The 19,474-nt window shown below is 46.8% G+C and overlaps 1 protein-coding gene across 4 annotated transcripts in view; it reads right to left on the bottom strand.

Moving 5' to 3' along the window:
* Window positions 1–19,474, bottom strand: part of RPS6KA1 (ribosomal protein S6 kinase A1) — a 565,248-nt gene that overhangs the window by 64,790 nt on the left and 480,984 nt on the right. For all 4 annotated transcript variants that reach the window (XM_069224044.1, XM_069224045.1, XM_069224046.1 and 1 more), the window contains one exon: window positions 14,742–14,818. In XM_069224044.1, coding sequence (XP_069080145.1) covers window positions 14,742–14,818 — 77 coding nt within the window. The remainder of the gene's footprint in view (window positions 1–14,741; window positions 14,819–19,474) is intronic.

Here is a 19,474-nt window from a genome sequence, read left to right as displayed (position 1 = left end):
TGCTTTCGTTTACCACGACTTTGTTATTAAGGAATCGTTGTTTGGGATGCTTCCCTCCTGTGAGAGCAGATCCACCCCAAGTGGAAGAGGAAGAGGTGGCAGAATGCTGAGTGCCAACAGATCAGAAGACCAAATGGCCATTTTAGTGCTTGATCCTCAACTTCTGTAGGACTTTTGGCAGGAAGGGAATCCCATGGAATCAGGTATAGTAGGCCCCATGACAGCTGAACATGAAGGCCCACCCCAAAGAACCATTCAGAGCAAAGTGTGAGGCTCAAAATTGAGGGCATTTCCTGTTCAGGACTCTGCCAAAGAGATCAATGTATTAACACCCTAAATTGACTTGTCACTTTGGGGTGTATTTCCCACCAGTTTTTCTTCAGCGATAATAGATAGAGCATCTGCTCTCACACTAAGGGACCCTGCCAGCTGGGCCACTACTGGGAAAACTCCCCATTGTTGCACCCACTGCCACAGGTAAATCACCTTCCAACACAGAGTTCACAACCCAACACCATCCTGCCTGTTGATATATTGGGTTGTGGAAGTGTTAGACACGATCTGAATGGATGTCCCCAACAGCAAACATGTTGATGCTGCTCTGATGTGGACCAAAGGCCCTGTGCCATCATGCCACACACAGGAGCCCCATCACAACAAGCAGGCATCTGTGACCACAGAAGACTGTCTGCAAAGGGCTGAATGGATGACTTCTCTTGGAGCTTGCAGAGGTTCATCCAAAAGTCCAGATTCAAGTGATCTAACTGAAATATCTGCTTCCTTGGTGTTGGAGCCACTGTGGTAACAGACACCACTTGAGGGCCCTTGACCATCATGTGGGGTGGAGGATGAGGCCATAAAGCCATGTAGATATAAGGTCTGCAGGACCAAGAGATGCGTTTCGAATCTGAAACCTCTGAATCATCTCATCAATATCCATGTTCCCCCATGGAAGAGCAGAGGCCTTTTACGTAGGTTGTAGCCAGCATCACCCCTCAGAAGGTTAACCATTGCATTGTGAGACTCTGCATCAAACGTAAAGCCTAAGTCATTAAAAAAAAGTGTCATTTTGCACCAAATAAGTTCCTTGGCCAGTGATGATGACTCAGCAAGCCATCCAAGTATGGAACAGAGACTCCTGAACCCCTCAGGGAAACAATCACAATTGTCAGCGCTTTTTTGACAAGGCACGGGTGTCAGTCTGACTGGGAAGACCATGAACTGGCAGTCCTATGATCACACAGTGAACCTCCGGTAACGGCTGGAGTGGGTCAAACTGGAAGATGGAACTAGACTTCAGGGAGATGGAGGGAGGCCATCCAATACCCCACATTCAGGGCCAGCAGAAGTGGTTATGACTAAGTATCAGTCCTCCATCTTTCTCGGAGACCAAGAAGTAACGGAAAAGAGAACCCGGGTCCCTTTTGTACAGAGGCATCACATCTATGGCCCTTTGTGCAGCAGAGCAAAGACCTCTGCCTTCATAACCGAGAGCACACCTTGGCAGAAGGTATGTTCAGAAGGGAAGAAGGGATAGAGAAAGGGTAGGACACAGCTCATGCATTTCATTTGGATGACTGAAAAGGGTTCACTAAAAGACTGCTGTGTAAGGTGGTGGGAGCAAGGGCAGGCAGGTTGAGAGGTCGCAGAGCCAGCAGAGTATAGAGGTGATTGAATCTACTGCTTACTACACAATATAGATTAAACCCTGCTGTCAAAAGAGCTATACATCTTCTGAGGTCTGAAACAACTGAGAGGGTTGTCTGAATTCTGGAATAGCCACAGCATTGCTACTGGACCTGGCTCACTGGGGAGGACTGGCCCAGAGAGTGGGCTGCAGCCCAGATATATTTGTGGCTTCAACAGAGGAGCGGACTGTCTCCATTGAAGGGCATGTACATCAGGGTGGACTAGATGTCTTCCGAAAAGACTGTAGAAAGCACCCAGAAGTGGTGGTACATTTTGATAGTGGGCCACTTTATCTGCAGAATACAGGAATGTACCTTTAGGAGTGCTTTGAAGCCTTTAAGGCATCACTGACCTCCATGGTGCCATAATTACTATCAGGCGTGGTTACAGCCTCACAATCAGATCAGAATAACTGCTACATGCAACCAATTATTTCTGTGCCGTAAACAAGCAGTACAAAGGAAGCTCTTGTCTTTTCTTGTGTCACTTGGGTAATTTCTTCCAACTTCAAAGTCTTCAACAGTGGTATGGCTATGCCTGATGACACCATGGTTTGCAACGTTTCTGAGCACTGACATCTGGGTTGGAGATGCCAGTGCCATCAAGCCCAAAGGAGTGGGGTTGCCACTGGGATTGGTCCAGATGGCACCAGAGCCATCCTGAAGATGTCCAATATTGCTTCAGCGAGACCTAATGAAGGGCCTCAACCTGTATAGGATAGGCAAATGGAACAGGGAACTCAAGCTGAACCTTCGAGTTCTGGGAATCAGCTCAGAACACGGAAGAGCACAGTGCCTGGGAACATCTCAGTGAGTTGGAAAGGTCCTGGGAACTAGACTGTTTCCTTAAGAAAGAAGACTCTCCTTCCAATGACACCTTTATATCTGAGATTGCTTCTGAACAGAAGATTTACCTGAAGAAGCCGAAATAGGACTTAACTTGGCTTCCCACTCTCTGATGGCCTTTGGTTGCATCAGGGAACACAAATTGCAGTACAAACTACATGCAGATAAATAGATCACATAGACACATCCACTTTCAGTACTTATGAACCATTAAGATGCTCAGAGGAGACATCTGACCTAACCAGTGTCGAAGCTCTGAAATGTTTGTGCTGAAGCACCAAGAGACATCACCACACCATGCCAATGAGGTGAAGAAAATTGTCAACTGACATCCGTATGCATCTCAGTGCTGAACGTATGCCAGTGACTTAATGTCCAGGAAGCTGAGATGCATGGCACCACCAGGCAGCACTGGAGAGCTACTTCTCTTGAGAATGTTTTTTGGACCAGTCCGACACCAATAATAAGGTGAGGAATATGTGGTAGGTATATACATCAGAAATTACTATAGTTTATGGGTGCTCAACAGTTCCATTAAGAGTCAATCCTCATCAGAGGGAATGATAATCCCTACCCACATGAATTGTTTACATCTAGAATTATCATTTTATGTATATTGCGAACATCCTGAAAATCTGGCATAGATTCAGCCATCCTAGACCAATGTTGGACACAGCTGGTCTGGAAAATATGTTCATTGGTAATGGCAACTGAATGCTAGAAGACAGTCAACCTTTAGAGACAAGCAGAACAAGTTCTCTTGTTAAAATGTACCCTTTAAGTGGCCGATCATCTATTCCTGTAAAACATCCAAGATACTTGTTAGAAACAATGTGTCCTCATTGGTTGAAAACTTGCAAAACAAATGTTATCTCTATAGACTTGTATGGAGTACTTACAGAATAGGAAAAAGGAGACAGCTAGATTATAAGTGCCTTGAGACTTCGGTTAACTGGAGCCACAGAAACATTGTAAGATAAATAATTATGGAAGTGTGTAGACTATGTAGTCACTTTGCACTTCCGGATGGACATGGAGCATACTGTATGGTACAAAAAATATCTGAGCCACTTAATGGAAGGTTCCCTTATATCCCTTCAGGACCCACCTGCCCATTAGGGCAACATGGCTGACTAACAATAGCTGCAGCCCAATCTAGAAGGACTACAGTGGCTTTGGGGCTGTGACTGCGGACTGTAAGCAGCTCATCCAGACCTTCTTGAGGGGGGGTCTCTGTCCTGTGTTATCAGTTCAAAGCAAGGCGGTATTGAGGTAAGATAAACAGCTCCCTACAGAAATGCTTTATTCATTAACAGCTGTAAGAGAAAAAAGGTCAGCATGGAATTTCAAAACAGGTACTGGGTGTGATGGGAGCCGACAGTGAACAGACGGGAACTTAAAAATACGAAAGAGGGGGAAGGGAGCAAATTCCTTTTACCACGTACACCAGATCTTTTATGCTGGCATGACTTCTGATGTTGATCTGGTGATGTTGAAGCCAGAGGTTTAACCTTCTGTGTAAAGTACCAATTGTCATAAGGCCCACAGCTTTCACAGTTATTTCAGTCTTCATCCGCTGCATTTCCTCATCAGTTAGAGAGCCAAAAGAACAAGTTTGCCTTCGGTAACAAATTATTTGGTAGAGACATAGGTGGTGATTCTAACCGCGGCGGGTGGCGGTCGCCGCCCGCCATGCGGTTACCGCCAAATGACCGCGGCGGCCATTCTGGCTTTCCCGCTGTGCTGGCGGGCGACCGCCAAAAGGCCGCCCGCCAGCACAGCGGGAAAGACCCAGCAACGATGAAGCCGGCTCCGAATGGAGCCGGCGGAGTTGCTGGAGTGTGATGGGTGCAGTAGCACCCGTCGCGAATTTCAGTGTCTGCTAGGCAGACACTGAAATTCTCTTTGGGGTCCTCTAACGGGGGCCCCTCGGCACCCCCTACCGCCATCCTGTTCCTGGCGGGAGACCCGCCAGGAACAGGATGGCGGTAGGGGGTGTCAGAATCCCCATGGCGGCGGAGCGCGCTCCGCCGCCATGAAGGATTCTCAAGGGCAACGGAAAGTCAGCGGTACACCGCCGACTTTCCGTTTCTGCCCGCGGCTGAACCGCCGCGGTCAGAATGCTCAGCGGTGCACCGCCAGCCTGTTGGCGGTGCTACCGCGGTCATTCGCCCTGGCGGTTTTTACCGCCAGGGTTAGAATGACCCCCATATTCTACCTGCTGATTCCTTACCTTAGAATTCCCCCCCAGGCATCAGTCTGTATCTGGACAGTTTTCATCGAGCAGTACCCCTGCGCCGGCACATGGACATCAGTTTCGTCCCACAACTTTCCACGCCTGAAGCGCAGAGCCATGAAGAACACTGAATCTAGTGCGCCAGAACTAGGACCCTGAAAGACAAGTCCCTGTCATTAGAAATCAGTTCGCGGAGAGGAAGGGTGGGTCAGTAAGGAATCTGCAACTAGAATATGTCTCTACCAGATCATTCATTAGTGAAGGTAAGTAACTTGTTCATCTGATAGAGAGTTCTAGTTGCAGATTCTTTACCGTAAAATAGACACCTAAGTAATTACCATCCCCAGAGGATCCGTGACCCAAGATCATACTAGGAAGTCCTGCAGAACCGAACGGGCAAAGTTCTTGTCCTAACTGTCCAGTCGGTAGTGTTTGGTGAATGTGTGTAGAGATACCCACGTTGCTGCCTGACAGATGTCCAGGACAGGAACTCAGCGGGCAAACGCAGTGGTTGTAGCCATAGCTCTGGTAGAGTGAGCACGCAAACCCTCCAGGGGTTGCTTCTTAACCAATGCGTAGCAGAGTTTAATGCAGAGAACAACCTATCTAGAGATGGTGTTCTTCTGCACTACCCAACCTTTCTTCACACCCTCACAACCAAGAGTTGATCATCCACCCGGAACTCATTAGTACGACTGAAGTAGAACGCCAACACCCTTTTTGGGCCCAGGCGGTGGAGTGCCTCCTCTTCCTTTAGAAGGGCGTGTGTAAAAAGTGGGCAAGGTGATGGATTGGCCTACATGAAAGGGGGTGATCACGTTTTGTAAAAAGGAAGCCCTGGTACGAAGCACTATATTGTCAGGATGGAAATGAAAGCTGGCTTTGAGGAAAGGTCCTGTTGCTCACTCACTGTGAGCTGAGGTGATGGCAACCAGAAAGGCTGTCTTTAAATTAAGAAGCCGAAGTGGACAATTATGTAGTGGCTTGAAAGGAGGACACATCAAGAAGGTAAGAACCAAGTTCAAATCCCATTAGGGCATTATGAACGGAGAAGGAGGAAACATATGGGTAAGACCCTTTAGAAATCTACCAACAATTGGAGATCTAAACAAGGAGGGATGGTCAGGCAATCTGAGGAAAGCCAAGATGGCAGATAAATAACCCTTGAGGGTGCCCAGAGAAGAGTGCTGCTGGGCCAGAGATAGAACAAATAAAACAAGCTCAGAAAGTGGGTGTGGGGGGGTGGGCATGGGGGAGAGTGGTGTCAACAGACTTGTCTGTAAACCATGCCACAAATTTGTTCCAACAACAAGTGTATACCTTTTTGGTGGAGGGACACCTGGCTGCCAAGATAACAATACAGACATGGGCAGAAGGTCAAAAGCTGTCAAATGCTGTTGCTCAATTTCCACACAAGAAGGCAGAGACTGGATAGGTTTGGGTGGAGAACCGTCCCCTGCAGCTGCGACAGAAGATCCTCCCGAAGAGGCAGTCCGAGTGGAGGATCGATGGCCATGCTCAAGAGCTTGGGATACCAAACTCTTCATAGCCAGTCCAGAGCCACAAGAATGAATTGGGGCCCGGTCGTTCTTGATCTTCTTAAGAACTCTGGGCAGAAATGGTATTAGCATAAAGGAGGCCTGAGTTCCAATCAAGATGAAAAGCATTGCCGAGAAAGTGCCACCTTGGAAACTCCAGCACGCAAAACAGCAGACATTGCACATTTCTGTGAAGGCAAACAGATCTAACAAAGGATCTCCCCACTGCTGAACGACCTCCAGATGGAGATGTCATTCATGATCAACCAGTCATTGACATATGTTGTTTGTTCTGGCATTAAGAGAGCCCGCCAGGTGTTGAACCACTAGGGATATGCCCCGAAGTTCCAGCCATGTCAGAGGCACACAGCTTCCTGACAAACGATCCACAAGCCCACCCCTCCCCGATTGTTGCAGTACCACATGGCTGTGGTGTTGTCTGAACACCTGCACCACTTTTCTTTTGAGAGAGGGAAGGAATGCTTTCAATGCTAGCCTGATTGGTAGAGCTTCAAAATAATGATATGAAGTTCGGACTCTAACGGAGAACAGACACCTCTGATCTTCGCCTCTCCCGGGTGACCGCGCCATTCCAGGAGTGACACATCTGTCATTACTGTCAGATCTGGTTGCTGAAGGGAGAGGGATCTGCCGTTGACCCAACTATTGTTCAAAAACCACCACTGCAGATATTGCTTAGTTTCCTCCGAGATCTGGATCATGTCGGAGAGATTCCTTTGATGCTGCGCCCACTGGAACTTCAGGTCCAACTGCAGAGCTCACATATGTCATCTGACATGTGTCACGTGCAGGAGGCCATGAGGCTCAGCTGCCTGTCATTCACCCCAAAATCCAGGATAGAGGCTGAAAATTCAGTATTAGAGCCTGACTATCCTGCACTCGCTGCTCTGGAGGATAGGCCAGAAGCTGCATTGTGTTCAGAAGAACATCTACGATGAAAGGGAGCGGCTGAGAGGGAGCCAGGTGTGACTCACATTTATAGTGAACCCCTGCAAATGTAAGAGGTCCACTGTAGTTTGGAGGTAAGAGATGACAGCCTGGGGCGATCCCGCCTTCAACAACCAGTCGCTGAGGTGGGGGAAGACTGAAACCCCCAACTTGCGCAGATGAGCTGCGACCACCGCCATCACCTTGGTGAACATTGGAGGAGTGCTGGTAAGGCCAAAGGGGAGCACAGTAAACTGAAAATGCTTGTGGCCTACCATGAACCACAAGTAATGCCTGTGGGCGGGCAGGCAGGACGGGAATATGAAATATGCGTCCTGGAAGTCCAATGCTACCATCCAGTCTCCTGGGTCCAGAGTTGCTAAAGTTGCCCTAAGTGGGAATGGTATGCCAGACATGGATCCCGTACTCACTGTGCCACTGAATTCAAGCTAGCCTGGCTGATGAAGGGTGATACACTGGAACCGGTTCCAGGATGCTTGTTTCTGGTCCAGGGAGGGCCTGGCCATGCAGTTCGGGCAGGACTGTTCCTATGGGAAAGAGGGTCAAGACTGATTTGCATATGGCTTGGTCCAAACTGGGGTAGCATGGTGAGCAAAAGAACGATGAATTAAACCCAGATCTGTGTCTGGGGGTGTGGGTGGGGGTGGGGTGAGTGTTTGAAAAGTTTCAGCACTCCGTCCAGCATCCTTTTGTGTTGCTCTAGGGCAGAAAGGACCTGAGCCACAGTAAGAATTTTTAGCTTCTTTTTGAGGAAGTGATTGAGGGGCCGGAGGTCTAGGATAGGACATAGGCCCTGGTCCTTCTTGGGCACCAGAAAGTAGTGGGAATAACAACTACAACTTACTTCTGGCACAAAGAACCTCTCAATGGCTCCCTTGGCCAAGCAAGCCGTAACCTCGTGAAGAAGTACCAGGTGATCCTCTGTAATCCTTTCACAGGATGGTGGCATGGATGGAGGGGTAGTCTCGAAGGAAAGGGAGTAGCCCCTGTGGGCTACTTGCAAAACCCAACTGTCTGATGTGATGGATTCCCTGCAGGGTAGGTGATGGCGAATCCTGTCTCCGGCTGGCCCCTGATGGGGAAGTGTCAGACTAGGAAAGTTTGAAGGCTGCAGGGGAAGGGGTGGTGGACTGGGCCAAACTCTGATCCATGAGGACCTTGTATCCCACGTCCCCAGCCACAAAGAGGCTGGGCAGCATGCGCAGCACAATGACTGGAAGGAAAGGAACATGGTTGGGCACCCTTCATAGAGACAAAAGGGGCGAAAAGCGGACTGAGGTGGGCGAGGGGCAGCTGCGAGGCCCAAGGATCGAGCCCAGGGATCCTTAAAGTGCTTGAGCGCGGAGTCTGCTTTGATTCCGAAGAGACTGGTGCCATCAAAGCTATGTCCCTAAGAGCAGCTTGGACATCCCCTGAAAAACAAGACCTCTTCAACCAAGCGTTGTGCCTCGAGGTCACAGTCTATGCAATCAATCTGCCTAGTGAGTCGGTCGTATCCAGTCCACATCATACGGTGAACTTGGCTGCCTCTCTACCATCAGCAACAACATGAGATAGAATGGCCTCCTCCAGGACCTGTGGCAGAACCTGTGCAGCTGTGTCCCGTAAAATATGGGTGTAACGGCCCAAAAGGTATGCAGTGTTCACAGAACGCAATACCAGACTGGAGGAAAAAGACATTTTCTTCCCAATCTGATGCAGTCTTTTGGATTCCCTATCCGGGGGTGCGGAAGGGAATGCAACAGAGGAGGTAGAGGCTTAGATAACCAAGCTCTCGGAGTGGGATGTTGGGTCAGAAAAACTAGGTCGTGAGGTGCAGACCTAAGGCGGCAGACATCCATTCTGTTAATAGGAACCCACGTACTGGGTATGGACCAAGTCCCCAGCAGGACATCAGTGAGGGCTTCATTAAAGGCCAAGAGGGGTTCCAAAGACGAAGCCCCAGGATGAAGCACCTCAGTCAGGAGGTTAATCCTGAGCCACAGAAGGCAGCTAGAGGCCCAAGACCTTCGCCACTCTCCTCACTACCACTGAATACGACGCTCCCTCCTCCACAGCCATGGTAGGGGGAAGAAAGCACGCCAGTGTCAGGAGAAGAGTCAAGACCACTGGCCTGACCCAGGTCTGGAACCCAGTCCCTGGGGTCATCAAGCTGGTATTCTAAAGGGTCCAGCAACCCCTCCATACTTTCACCATACCCATACAAATAAGGGTCAGGATTTGATTGGGGAAGCAAGGCCCCCACTGAAGTTGGAATCAATGTTAATGGACGTCCGTCCGGCTGTGTGTTATGGTCGGCGATAAGTAGGGGGTCAACACCAGCTGCTGGCCTGGTCGGCCTCAGGAGCATCAACGTCTGCACCGGTGTCAGGGAAGGCCACAGTGGCTTGGCAAATGCCAGTGCAGATCCAGATCCCAGGGTGCCCACCGAGGCTGAAGCCGCCAGCACCAACAGGGTTGGACTGCCCAAAATTTAGGCACATGCCTCACAGAATTTGCGTAGTTGGGCAGTGGTGGCTCTGGCTCCCGGAAACTCAGGGAGGTACATAGCCAACCCAGAAGTAGCTTCCGAAGATGGAGGCCTTGAGCGTCGATGCTCCTTGACCTGCATCAAATCATCTGACCGACGCAGTAAAGTCGAAGAACGCTTACTCTTCAACTTCTTCTTAAGCTTACCCAAACATCCTGAATATTTTAAATGGGATGACAGTGTGGGCTCCACGAACAGTCTCGAGGCCTTCGTCTCGACTGAGAGCAGAGCAATGCAGAGCCAAGCTGCAAGAAGCTTTTGGTACTGCTCCCTCAAAGCCTTTGGGTTCATGGGCAGGCACTCCGAGCATGACTTCTGTTCGTGGTCACACTCCAAACACCAAAAACACACGAGGTGCTGATCCGCCAAGGACATCATCCGATGACAGGAGTCGCAGGGCTTGAAGACGGTCTTCCGTGATGGCATCGCAACACATCAGACATCAAAAAAGCTTCGACAAAAGTCAAAAAGGCCAATCAAAAAGTGACTGTAAGGGTAGCTCTTCTTCAGATCTGCACTTAGGCTGGCGCAGAAAGAAAAGAACTGATGTCAGTGTGCCAGAGTGGTGCCTTTATACAACCCACAAGTCATATCTGATAACCACGATGCCAACAACGGACATGGAGTCGGCCGATGCCACTTAGCGGCGTGCAGGGGTACTGCTTGATGAAACATCTCTGGATCCAGACTGACACCCGGGGGAAATTCTAAGGTAGGGAATCTGCAACTAGAAGTCTCCATCAGACAGTGTGGTACCAGTAAATCACATTTAAAAATTGTTGCTGTAGCTAAGGTTTTAGGTCTGAAAGTCTGCATCGCATGACTAGACCATGGCAGTAACCCTGAGCCACATGGTCAGATGAATCCACAGCCACTCACATGATTTGAAACCATCCTCCCTTCTGTTATCTCCTGAAAATTCTCCAAGTCTTCGGGAGGTAGTCTGTTTGAAAAACATGAAGTCGCACAGGGAACTATTCTATCTGGTATGTGAAGATGCTGCAATTGCTGCTTTCATGGAAGCAGATGTGCAACACATCTTCCTTCACTTAGGATACAGGTGCTTACTTTCCTTTCATGATGGTGCAGCGGAATGGTATTTCCTTCCAGCAGAAATATGGACATAATATGGTAGTGAATCTGCCATAAGAAGTGTGGCTCCAGAGCCTTGTATTTCCTCTGCAGTGATGGTGCAGCAGTAGCCACTTTGGTTCACACTAGTATTAAGAAGAGTTACCTGGATGTTACCAGAAGCTCAGGAACAACAGTAAGTGAAAGTTTTGCCGTTAAGTGATGACCTTGACAAGACAAAAAAAAAAATATCAAGAAGTCTATGTTGTAACCTTAGGCACCATCATATTGAGTTCTGCTGAAACTCTAATCAACACTGTTAAATGTGGGCGAAAGGGAGCATCTTGGACTGCAGGGAATTAATGTTGGGGAATATATTTTAAATTGAAGAAAAAGGAGACCTAGAGTTCATGGTTTTCAACATATGGTGTGTGGTATGTAGAGTGTGATGTCTCTGGAATGTCTCTGGAATGTCTTGAGTGGCTGGAAAGATGAAGCACTGAGCAAGAGTCACCCTTTCTTCCATGTGGTGTACCACTTGCGACTCAAGCTGGAAAAGGTGCCAGTGTTATGCCAGGAAATCCATTGCCTGTTATTGTGAAGGGTGGCACTGGACCAGGAGGAGTAAAGGAGCGTGGCGACGTGTGTATTGAAGTCAAGGCTATAGAAGAAGAGGGGGAAGACAAATATTAATCATTAATGTAACTTCACAAGGATAGCACACTCAGGAATATTTCAATACGAAGTGGCAGGAGTACATCTCCTTTTAAGTTTCCTCACTAAGTCTGCAGACAAGTTCAGATCTACTCCTGGTCTTCAATGTCAAGTGCCTTGACAACGATGCTCAACAACAAATCGGTGGTAGTAGTCCACGTCGTTGGCTGGGAATGACTACTTTTTTGCGTTTGTGTGCAAGTCCTATCTTTCAAACTTTCAACTCCGATCTGTGCCACACTACATCACCAGGAGGACCGGTCCCCAGCATCTCTTGTTTGCTGCTTTGATTTGTGGAGGCGAAAAAACCTTCATTCACTCATTCGGCCAATTGCAGAGATGCTTCTTTCTCACAATATCGCCTCTTGTCTTGGAGCAGACTTACCATCCCTTAGAGATGGAGCCAAGCCACAACCACCCCCAATGTATAGCAAGCACAGTGAGCAGCATCTCTATTTCCTTCTCTTTTGAGCACTCTGTTTCTCACTGTACCTGCCCCTTGCTTCTTTGGTTCTCTAAAGAACCAAGATATGCTAAACATCACTGAATGTTTTTAAAATACAAACTGTATTCCTCTTACAAGCCTTCCAACAAACATGGGCACAAATGGGCATTAAAAATACCAACACCTTATTCAAGATACTCTGGCCTCATATCACAAGGCTAAAACGGAGTCTGCAGACAACTCATCTCAAGAGATGTTCAATATGGTCAATGAACTGCTCTCTCCCCAGGTATGCAACTCCTGCATCAAGAGCAGCCTCATTTCTTCCACTCTAAAACCAGATTGCTCCGTGCAAACGTCCTTCTGCAATCCCTAATGGATTTGGCTCTTGGCACTGCTCATACTAGGACTACAGATGGTCATCTGTCCTTTTCCAACTGCAAGGCATTATCCAATATGGACATTAACACCGTTCTTTAATCCAATAGGACAGGATCACCTACTTATCCTTGTCTTCCCAACATTCCAGCCATAGTCCCAGAGAATGATAACCACCACTCATATCTGTAATTTGTCTAGTCTCTGTCCCAGATAATTGGAAATACACCCACGAAACCCCCTTAATGAATTCTCAGCGTACCTTAACGTTTTAGAAAATGATTTTCCCAGATCTTTTTCTCAGATTCTGTAAAGAGTTGAGAAGCGATGTCAACATTCAAATTACTAGAGTTTACAATCTTCAATTTAATACACTCCCATAGTACTGTGGATAACCTCTGATGTATTCTAGATCAAAGCCACTTATATTATTAGACCTCTTGGCAGCTTTTGACACCATCTCTCCGTTTTGCTGATTAAACTGAATGAAAAAGGATCTGTAAACTTGTGTTAAAGTGGTTCTGTTCTTTGCCCTCACAGAACCCAAATAATCAGATGACCAGAATACTGTTTGAATTCTCAACAAGCTGTGTTCCCTGGGGGTCCCACAGGCTTCTTCTTTGAGTCCCATTTTAATTGCTGTTTTTCTCTCCTCTGGCACAACTATTCACAGCACATTCAGTTTCAATATCCTGCCATACACAGACGATATGCAAATCATCTCAATCTCAAACAATCCAAATTAGTCCCTTTCAGGTTTATGCTTCTCCATGAGTGCAGTTGCCTGCTGGATGCAGAGCAACTGTCTCAATCTCAATGGAGACAAAACAGAAATTCTCCTGGTCAGTTAGAAACACCCGGCCTTGGTCTCGCTTGTTTGCCTACCGAGTTGGCCTCTCCACTCACCCAGTCTCTTCTGCCAAAGATCTGGGCATTATCTCTGAAAATCAACTCACCTTTGAAAAAAAACAAAAACAATCTGTAGCCAAAACATGCTGCACTCATCTCAAAATGCTCAGAAAATCTTTTTCTCAACTAGACCCCTGTAGAACTATTATACATTCATGAATTACCTCTACCCTTGGCCAGGGAAATTCTACCTAGTGATTCCAGACTACATCACTCATTGTCTTCAAGTCTTTCAGAAATCAGCCTCCTGGCTGATCCAAGGGCTCTCCCCCACTACCACAAGATCCTCCTATTTCAAGTCACTCCAATAGTTTTCCATCAAGAAACATGCCATATTCAAGGGGCTTTGTGTTAATGTGGTGAACGACTCCGGTCCCATCTGCCAGACAGATTTCATTCTCTTCACATCATCTGGGGCTGTTTTTCTAACTTGGCTGCCAAACTCTGAAGAGATCTTACCCTCCCATGCAAGTCCACAGCTTATGCCACCAAGTTCAGTAAAAAACCCTTAAAACTCAATTTAGTTAAATTTGGTCTGCTAAACTTGGCCTTCCTTCCCTTTAACTTCCTCTCCTGGCCTCCCAAAAGCACCAAGATGCCTTTAGCTATTTGCTAGGCTTTACAAAATCTCTAACACAAAACTACCCCACGTTTACTTAGCTCAGACACATCCAGGATCCTCTCTGTTCCTCTGTCTGCATATCCTCTAACTTCTGGAGGGGGGTGGGGGAGAGAATGGAAGGGGCGAGAATGGAAGGGGCAATGAACTTGTCTCAAGCCATTGTGATAATCCAGCTAGAGGAGCCAGCAATAGAGTCACCACAAATAAAATAGTGAACCAACGCCTAGCTGACTTTGGTCTCTAGCCCCAACCCCGTTTTAGATTCACTGGTTACCTGTCATGGACGCATTGCTATTGTGGTGCGAGAGACGAGGAGACTAGAAGACTAGACCATATATGTTTAGTAGATGTTTAAGTACCAGGATGCCAAATACACAGAGCATACATCATGTTATGGAAAACTATGAAACATGCCTTAGCGGATGCCAGCTAAACCAGCTCCACACCAAAAAATAGATAGGGCATCTATTCCGCAAGCAAGTACTTGCTCTGAGTGACAGAGAAATATTGCCAACTTGGCCTTTGGTAGTAGTATCTACCATGATACTGTGGCGACTGCCAGTCCAGGGCCTGGGCAATACATGCACCAGGCCAGCAAAGTAAAGAGAAAAAGCAGACAACACCTATTGTCCCAGCCTAGTGCAGAAAAATTAGCTCAAACTTGCACTTCGATAATCTTTGCCCTGCCCATCTCAAAGCTAGAGATTTCCCTGCCAATGTGATAAAGTAAAGGGTGCCAGCTGTGCCTCAGTAATGTCAACATAAGTAGTATACTAGGCCTCAAGTGGTACTCACCCTGCCAGCATGGTGTAGAGAAGTATTCCTAAACTCCATATGTCACATCCCATGTCATAGCCCTGGCGCTTTAGTACCTACAAGATACAAAAAAATGTCAGTGTGGGTGAGATTGAGGATCACCTACAAACCAGACTGAAGCAGTGGATTAAGTAATACATACTGGAAAGCAAGCAGACACAGGTAAGGCAGCAGTTCCCACAGAGAAAAACATAATGCATCATTAAGACAGGCTGCACCAACACTGTTTCTTCATAGCCAGCACCTTTAGCTGGTTTCACAATTACTTGATTTTTATTACTATTCTTTATAAAAATAAAAAATACAAAAAAAAACACAGAACAGCAGTGTTTCCTCAGCCCTCCTCAAAAAAATGCAGAGAAGCACTACAAGCTAATAGGGAGGAAAGACGATAGTTTTGACTTCATACATTATTCCAAAAATGAAGGAATAATTTTGTACCTGAAATCCTAATTCTCCTCCAGGGGAAATCTCATGCTGATCACAAGCACTGTAGAGTCCTGTCCACACGTGGTATCTCGGTGGACTTTTTTTCCCCCTCAATAAAGCATATATCAAATATTTATTTATTTTAAACGATTTGTAAAAAAAAAAAAAAAAAAAGTTTTAAAATAGCCTATAGCTATGCTATGTTGGCCAATTGTTTTAGTATTTACTTTAAAGAAATATATATATGCACACACACACACACACACACACACACACACACACACACACACACAGTTTCACTACAAGAAACTCAATGACCTGAAAATCACTTTCATTACATTTTTTTAAAGGAAGGGTGAGGAAAACAGGAACTATGTAAGCCACAGACTGAATTCTGAAGAAACTTGAACTGCGCTGCTCATTTAAGGCACAGGGCACCTCCAGTATCCCATCATGGCCTGTAGGTGGACGCCGTGCTATTTCTTTTTTCTGGCTCCTGCTGAGAGCGTTCTGAAACACTGAGCTGACCAACTCACTTTTTCTTGATGTACTGCATTTCTTCTGTTTCCTTGCAACATTTTGTTGTGTGAAATGTTCCACCTGTGGGAGGAAAAAAAAGCCCAAACAGACCCTGAATCTGTCTGTATTGTGTGCCTCCTGTCCTCTCAATGTCCTAAATTCTGCAAAAAGTTAGTGCAAGAACTTCGAATCACAGACAGAAGTTAAGTCTTCAGGAAGACTTGCACAGACTTGAAGAAGCAATTAGAAGACCTGAAGGTAGTATGAGCTCTCTCTACCTGAGTTCCTTCCACAGTTTTCAGCTGAATCAGGACAGTGCCAGGGATAGCTGCCACATCAGAGGAAGAAAAGGGGGCCGTTTGATGTAGAAGTCAAGAATGGTCTCTGTCACCACTTGCTCGATGTCTATGTAGATGACAATGCTGTCAACATTAAAGAGACATTAAATGTTGAGGTACTCATCTCATAGAAAATCTTTCCACCTTTCTGCTGACTGGGCCTGTAAATGAAAAATGAGTAGACACTATCTCCAGTCTCCAACTACTCAAGGTCTCTGTCCAGAGAAGTTTTGCCAGTGGTTACTTTGTCTTCTGCCTCAGAGCTGAAAATAAAGAAATACTTAATATATGCTTTATGACAAAAAAGTGCCTCAGGATCCTGCGTGTGGCCAGGATTATTCAGTGCTCATGACTAAAATAAAAAGATTCCCCTGGAGGAGATCAAGGACAACAAAAACAAGTTGGTTATCTTCGGTAAGGCTCTTTCTGATGGACACCATCTAACCACAGATTCCCCCACCTCGTGAATATTCCCCTATTTGTCAGACTGGATCTGGAAACTATACAGCAGTACTTCATAAAAGCCAACAGGTACCGTTGTGCAGCTCCACAACATTCTGCTCCAGAACTGACAAGTGCAGCTACCTATAGGCGGCACGCATGTGCACTGTCGCATGTCAGTTGCTTACTCAGGCGATTTGTGACCGTAGATACAGAGCCCATTGGCAGACAGCTATTACCTTTTTAGATGGAGAAAAAGAGTCCACTTCACAGAATGGGGAAGCAAGAGGGTAGGTGAGAAAACTGCAGTCACAGAGTATTTACCAGAAAGTGTTACAGAAGTAGTTTATTCTTCTGATGGATACTTCTAACCTCAGATTCCTCACCTTTAGAACAGATACCAAAGCAGTATGACCCCAGTGAATTGGCTGGGACCAATCAGTTCTGCAAAAACGAGCAGGCAAATTGACCTAATTGTCCAAAGACCAACACCTATATATCTACCTGACAAATCTCCAAGGACAGGTACTCGGTGTGCTACCAGCACTGTGGCAGAATCCTTAGCTCAGTTGGAATGAGCTTGTAAGCCCTTCTGGAGTGCCAGTGCAGAGCACATCTTGATAGAGACCAGCTTCAAATCATATATGCAGTATATGTTCTTAAATCTCTTCTCTGGCACAAAACTGTTGGTGCTAAAGCTGACGGAAGTGCAGATGGGAGACAGTGGGCTGTCAACTAAGTGGGTGGGGGGAAAAAAGGACTGAAGATTCCAGTCCTGAACTGGTAAAATTGTGATCATAACAAAATGTATCCATCTCACAGGCTGCATCAACAGTAACCAAAACAGCCAGATCGTACGAGATGGCAACGCGTATCTGAAGGCCAAGTATGCGGCAAAGTACCACCATCCCAACACAAATCAGTGTATTTTTCATTCCGGCCATCAGTTACTTATTGATGAAGAGGGAATTCTAACACGCCACCTGGGTGAGTGGCTGAAAATTACCAAGACACAAGAATGCTGAATATCGTTGAAATTAAAGACACTGCCACCTGAAATACTATCAGGAAAGTGTTGGTGATACCAATTTCGTCATCTATAGCAGAAAGCTGCGGCAGAAAACTATCACTGGAATTGGTTTAATCTCTTTAAGAGAAATAGAGATATACTTTCTGGTAAAAAGAAACATCTAAACTATGAATTCAGATCCGCCCTGATTTTCAAAACTGAGAACAAATGCATATAAAAGAAAAATTCAGGACGTTGCTTCTGCATCACATTTTCATAAAGTGAACAAGAGGTTATGTTGTGCATCAATGAGCCACATCGATTTAGAATTTGTTGCCTTCACATAATCACAAGAAAACTTGCAAAGTTCTCTCTCTTCACGTGGGAACTATTTATTATCAATACAAGTTCTGCCATTGGGCCTCAAATTAGTACAAGCATTTTTCAAATACATGACCAAGTTGCTACAGTACATGCTTGTTTGGGAAGGAAATAATTCTATACCTGGATGAGTGATTGATAGGGGCTTTGTCGTATCAAAATAAATCACAACACAATTTTCGGATGACTTATTCTCCTATGCATCTCCTGTGCCTAAATATAAATCTCAAAGTCAACACCAACCTACTTTCAAAACACCTGTAAGGAAATGCCTCCTTGGCATGGCTACCCCCTAACTTTTTGCCTTTGCTGATGCTAAGTTATGATTTGAAGGTGTGCTGGGACCCTGCTAACCAGGCCCCAGCACCTGTGTTCTTTCCCTAAACTGTACCTTTGTCTCCACAACTGGCACAACCCTGGCACTCAGGTAAGTCCCTTGTTACTGGTACCCCTGGTACCAAGGGCCCTGATGCCAGGGAAGGTCTCTAAGGGCTGCAGCATGTCTTATGCCACCCAGGGGACCCCTCACTCAGCACATGCACACTGCCTAACAGCTTGTGTGTGCTGGTGGGGAGAAAATGACTAAGTCGACATGGCACTCCTCTCAGAGTGCCATGCCAACCTCACATTGCCTGTGGCATAGTTAAGTAACCCCACTAGCAGGCCTTACAGCCCTAAGGCAGGGTGCACTATACCACAGGTGAGGGCTTATGTGCATGGCCTTACAGTGTCTAAGCAAAACCTTAGACATTGTAAGTGCAGGGTAGCCATAGGAGTATATGGTTTGGGAGTTTGTCAAACACGAACTCCACAGTTCCATAATGGCTACAGTGAAAACTGGGACGTTTGGTATCAAACTTCTCAGCACCATAAATGCACACTGATGCAAGTGTGCAATTTATTGTAAAATGCACCCAGAGGGCATCTTAGAGATGCCCCCTGAATACCTACCCGACTTCTAGTGTAGGCTGACCAGTTTTTGCCAGCCTGCCACAAACCAGGCATGTTGCTGGCCACATGGGGAGATTGCCTTTGTCACTCTGTGGCCAGGAACAAAGCCTGTACTGGGTGGAGGTGCTTCTCACCTCCCCCTGCAGGAACTGTAACACCTAGCGGTGAGCCTCCAATGCTCACCCCTTTTGTTACAGCGTCCCAGGGCATCCCAGCTAGTGGAGATGCCCGCCCCTCCGGCCACTACCCCCACTTTTGGCGGCAAGGCTGGAGGAGATAATGAGAAAAACAAGGAGGAGTCACCCATCAGTCAGAACAGCCCCTAAGGTGTTCTGAGGTGACCCCTGCCTTGAGAAATCCTCCATCTTGAGTTTGGAGGATTCCCCCAATAGGATTAGGGATGTGCCCCCCTCCCCACAGGGAGGAGGCACAAAGAGGGTGTAGCCACCCTCAAGGACAGTAGCTATTTGCTACTGCTCTCCCAGACCTAAACACACCACTATATTCAGTATTTAGGGGCACCCCAGATGGCAGGAAATCAGATTCCTGCAACCTGAGGAAACAAGAAAGACTGCGGACTTACAAGCCTGCAGAGAAGGAGGAAGATGACAACTGCTTTGGCCCAAGCCCTACAGGCCTGTCTC

This window comes from Pleurodeles waltl, chromosome 3_1 (genome assembly GCF_031143425.1).
Source record: "Pleurodeles waltl isolate 20211129_DDA chromosome 3_1, aPleWal1.hap1.20221129, whole genome shotgun sequence".
Taxonomy (NCBI): Eukaryota; Metazoa; Chordata; class Amphibia; order Caudata; family Salamandridae; genus Pleurodeles; species Pleurodeles waltl.
The sequence above is the reverse complement of the archived record's forward strand: the minus strand, read 5'-3'. Positions and strand labels throughout refer to the sequence as shown.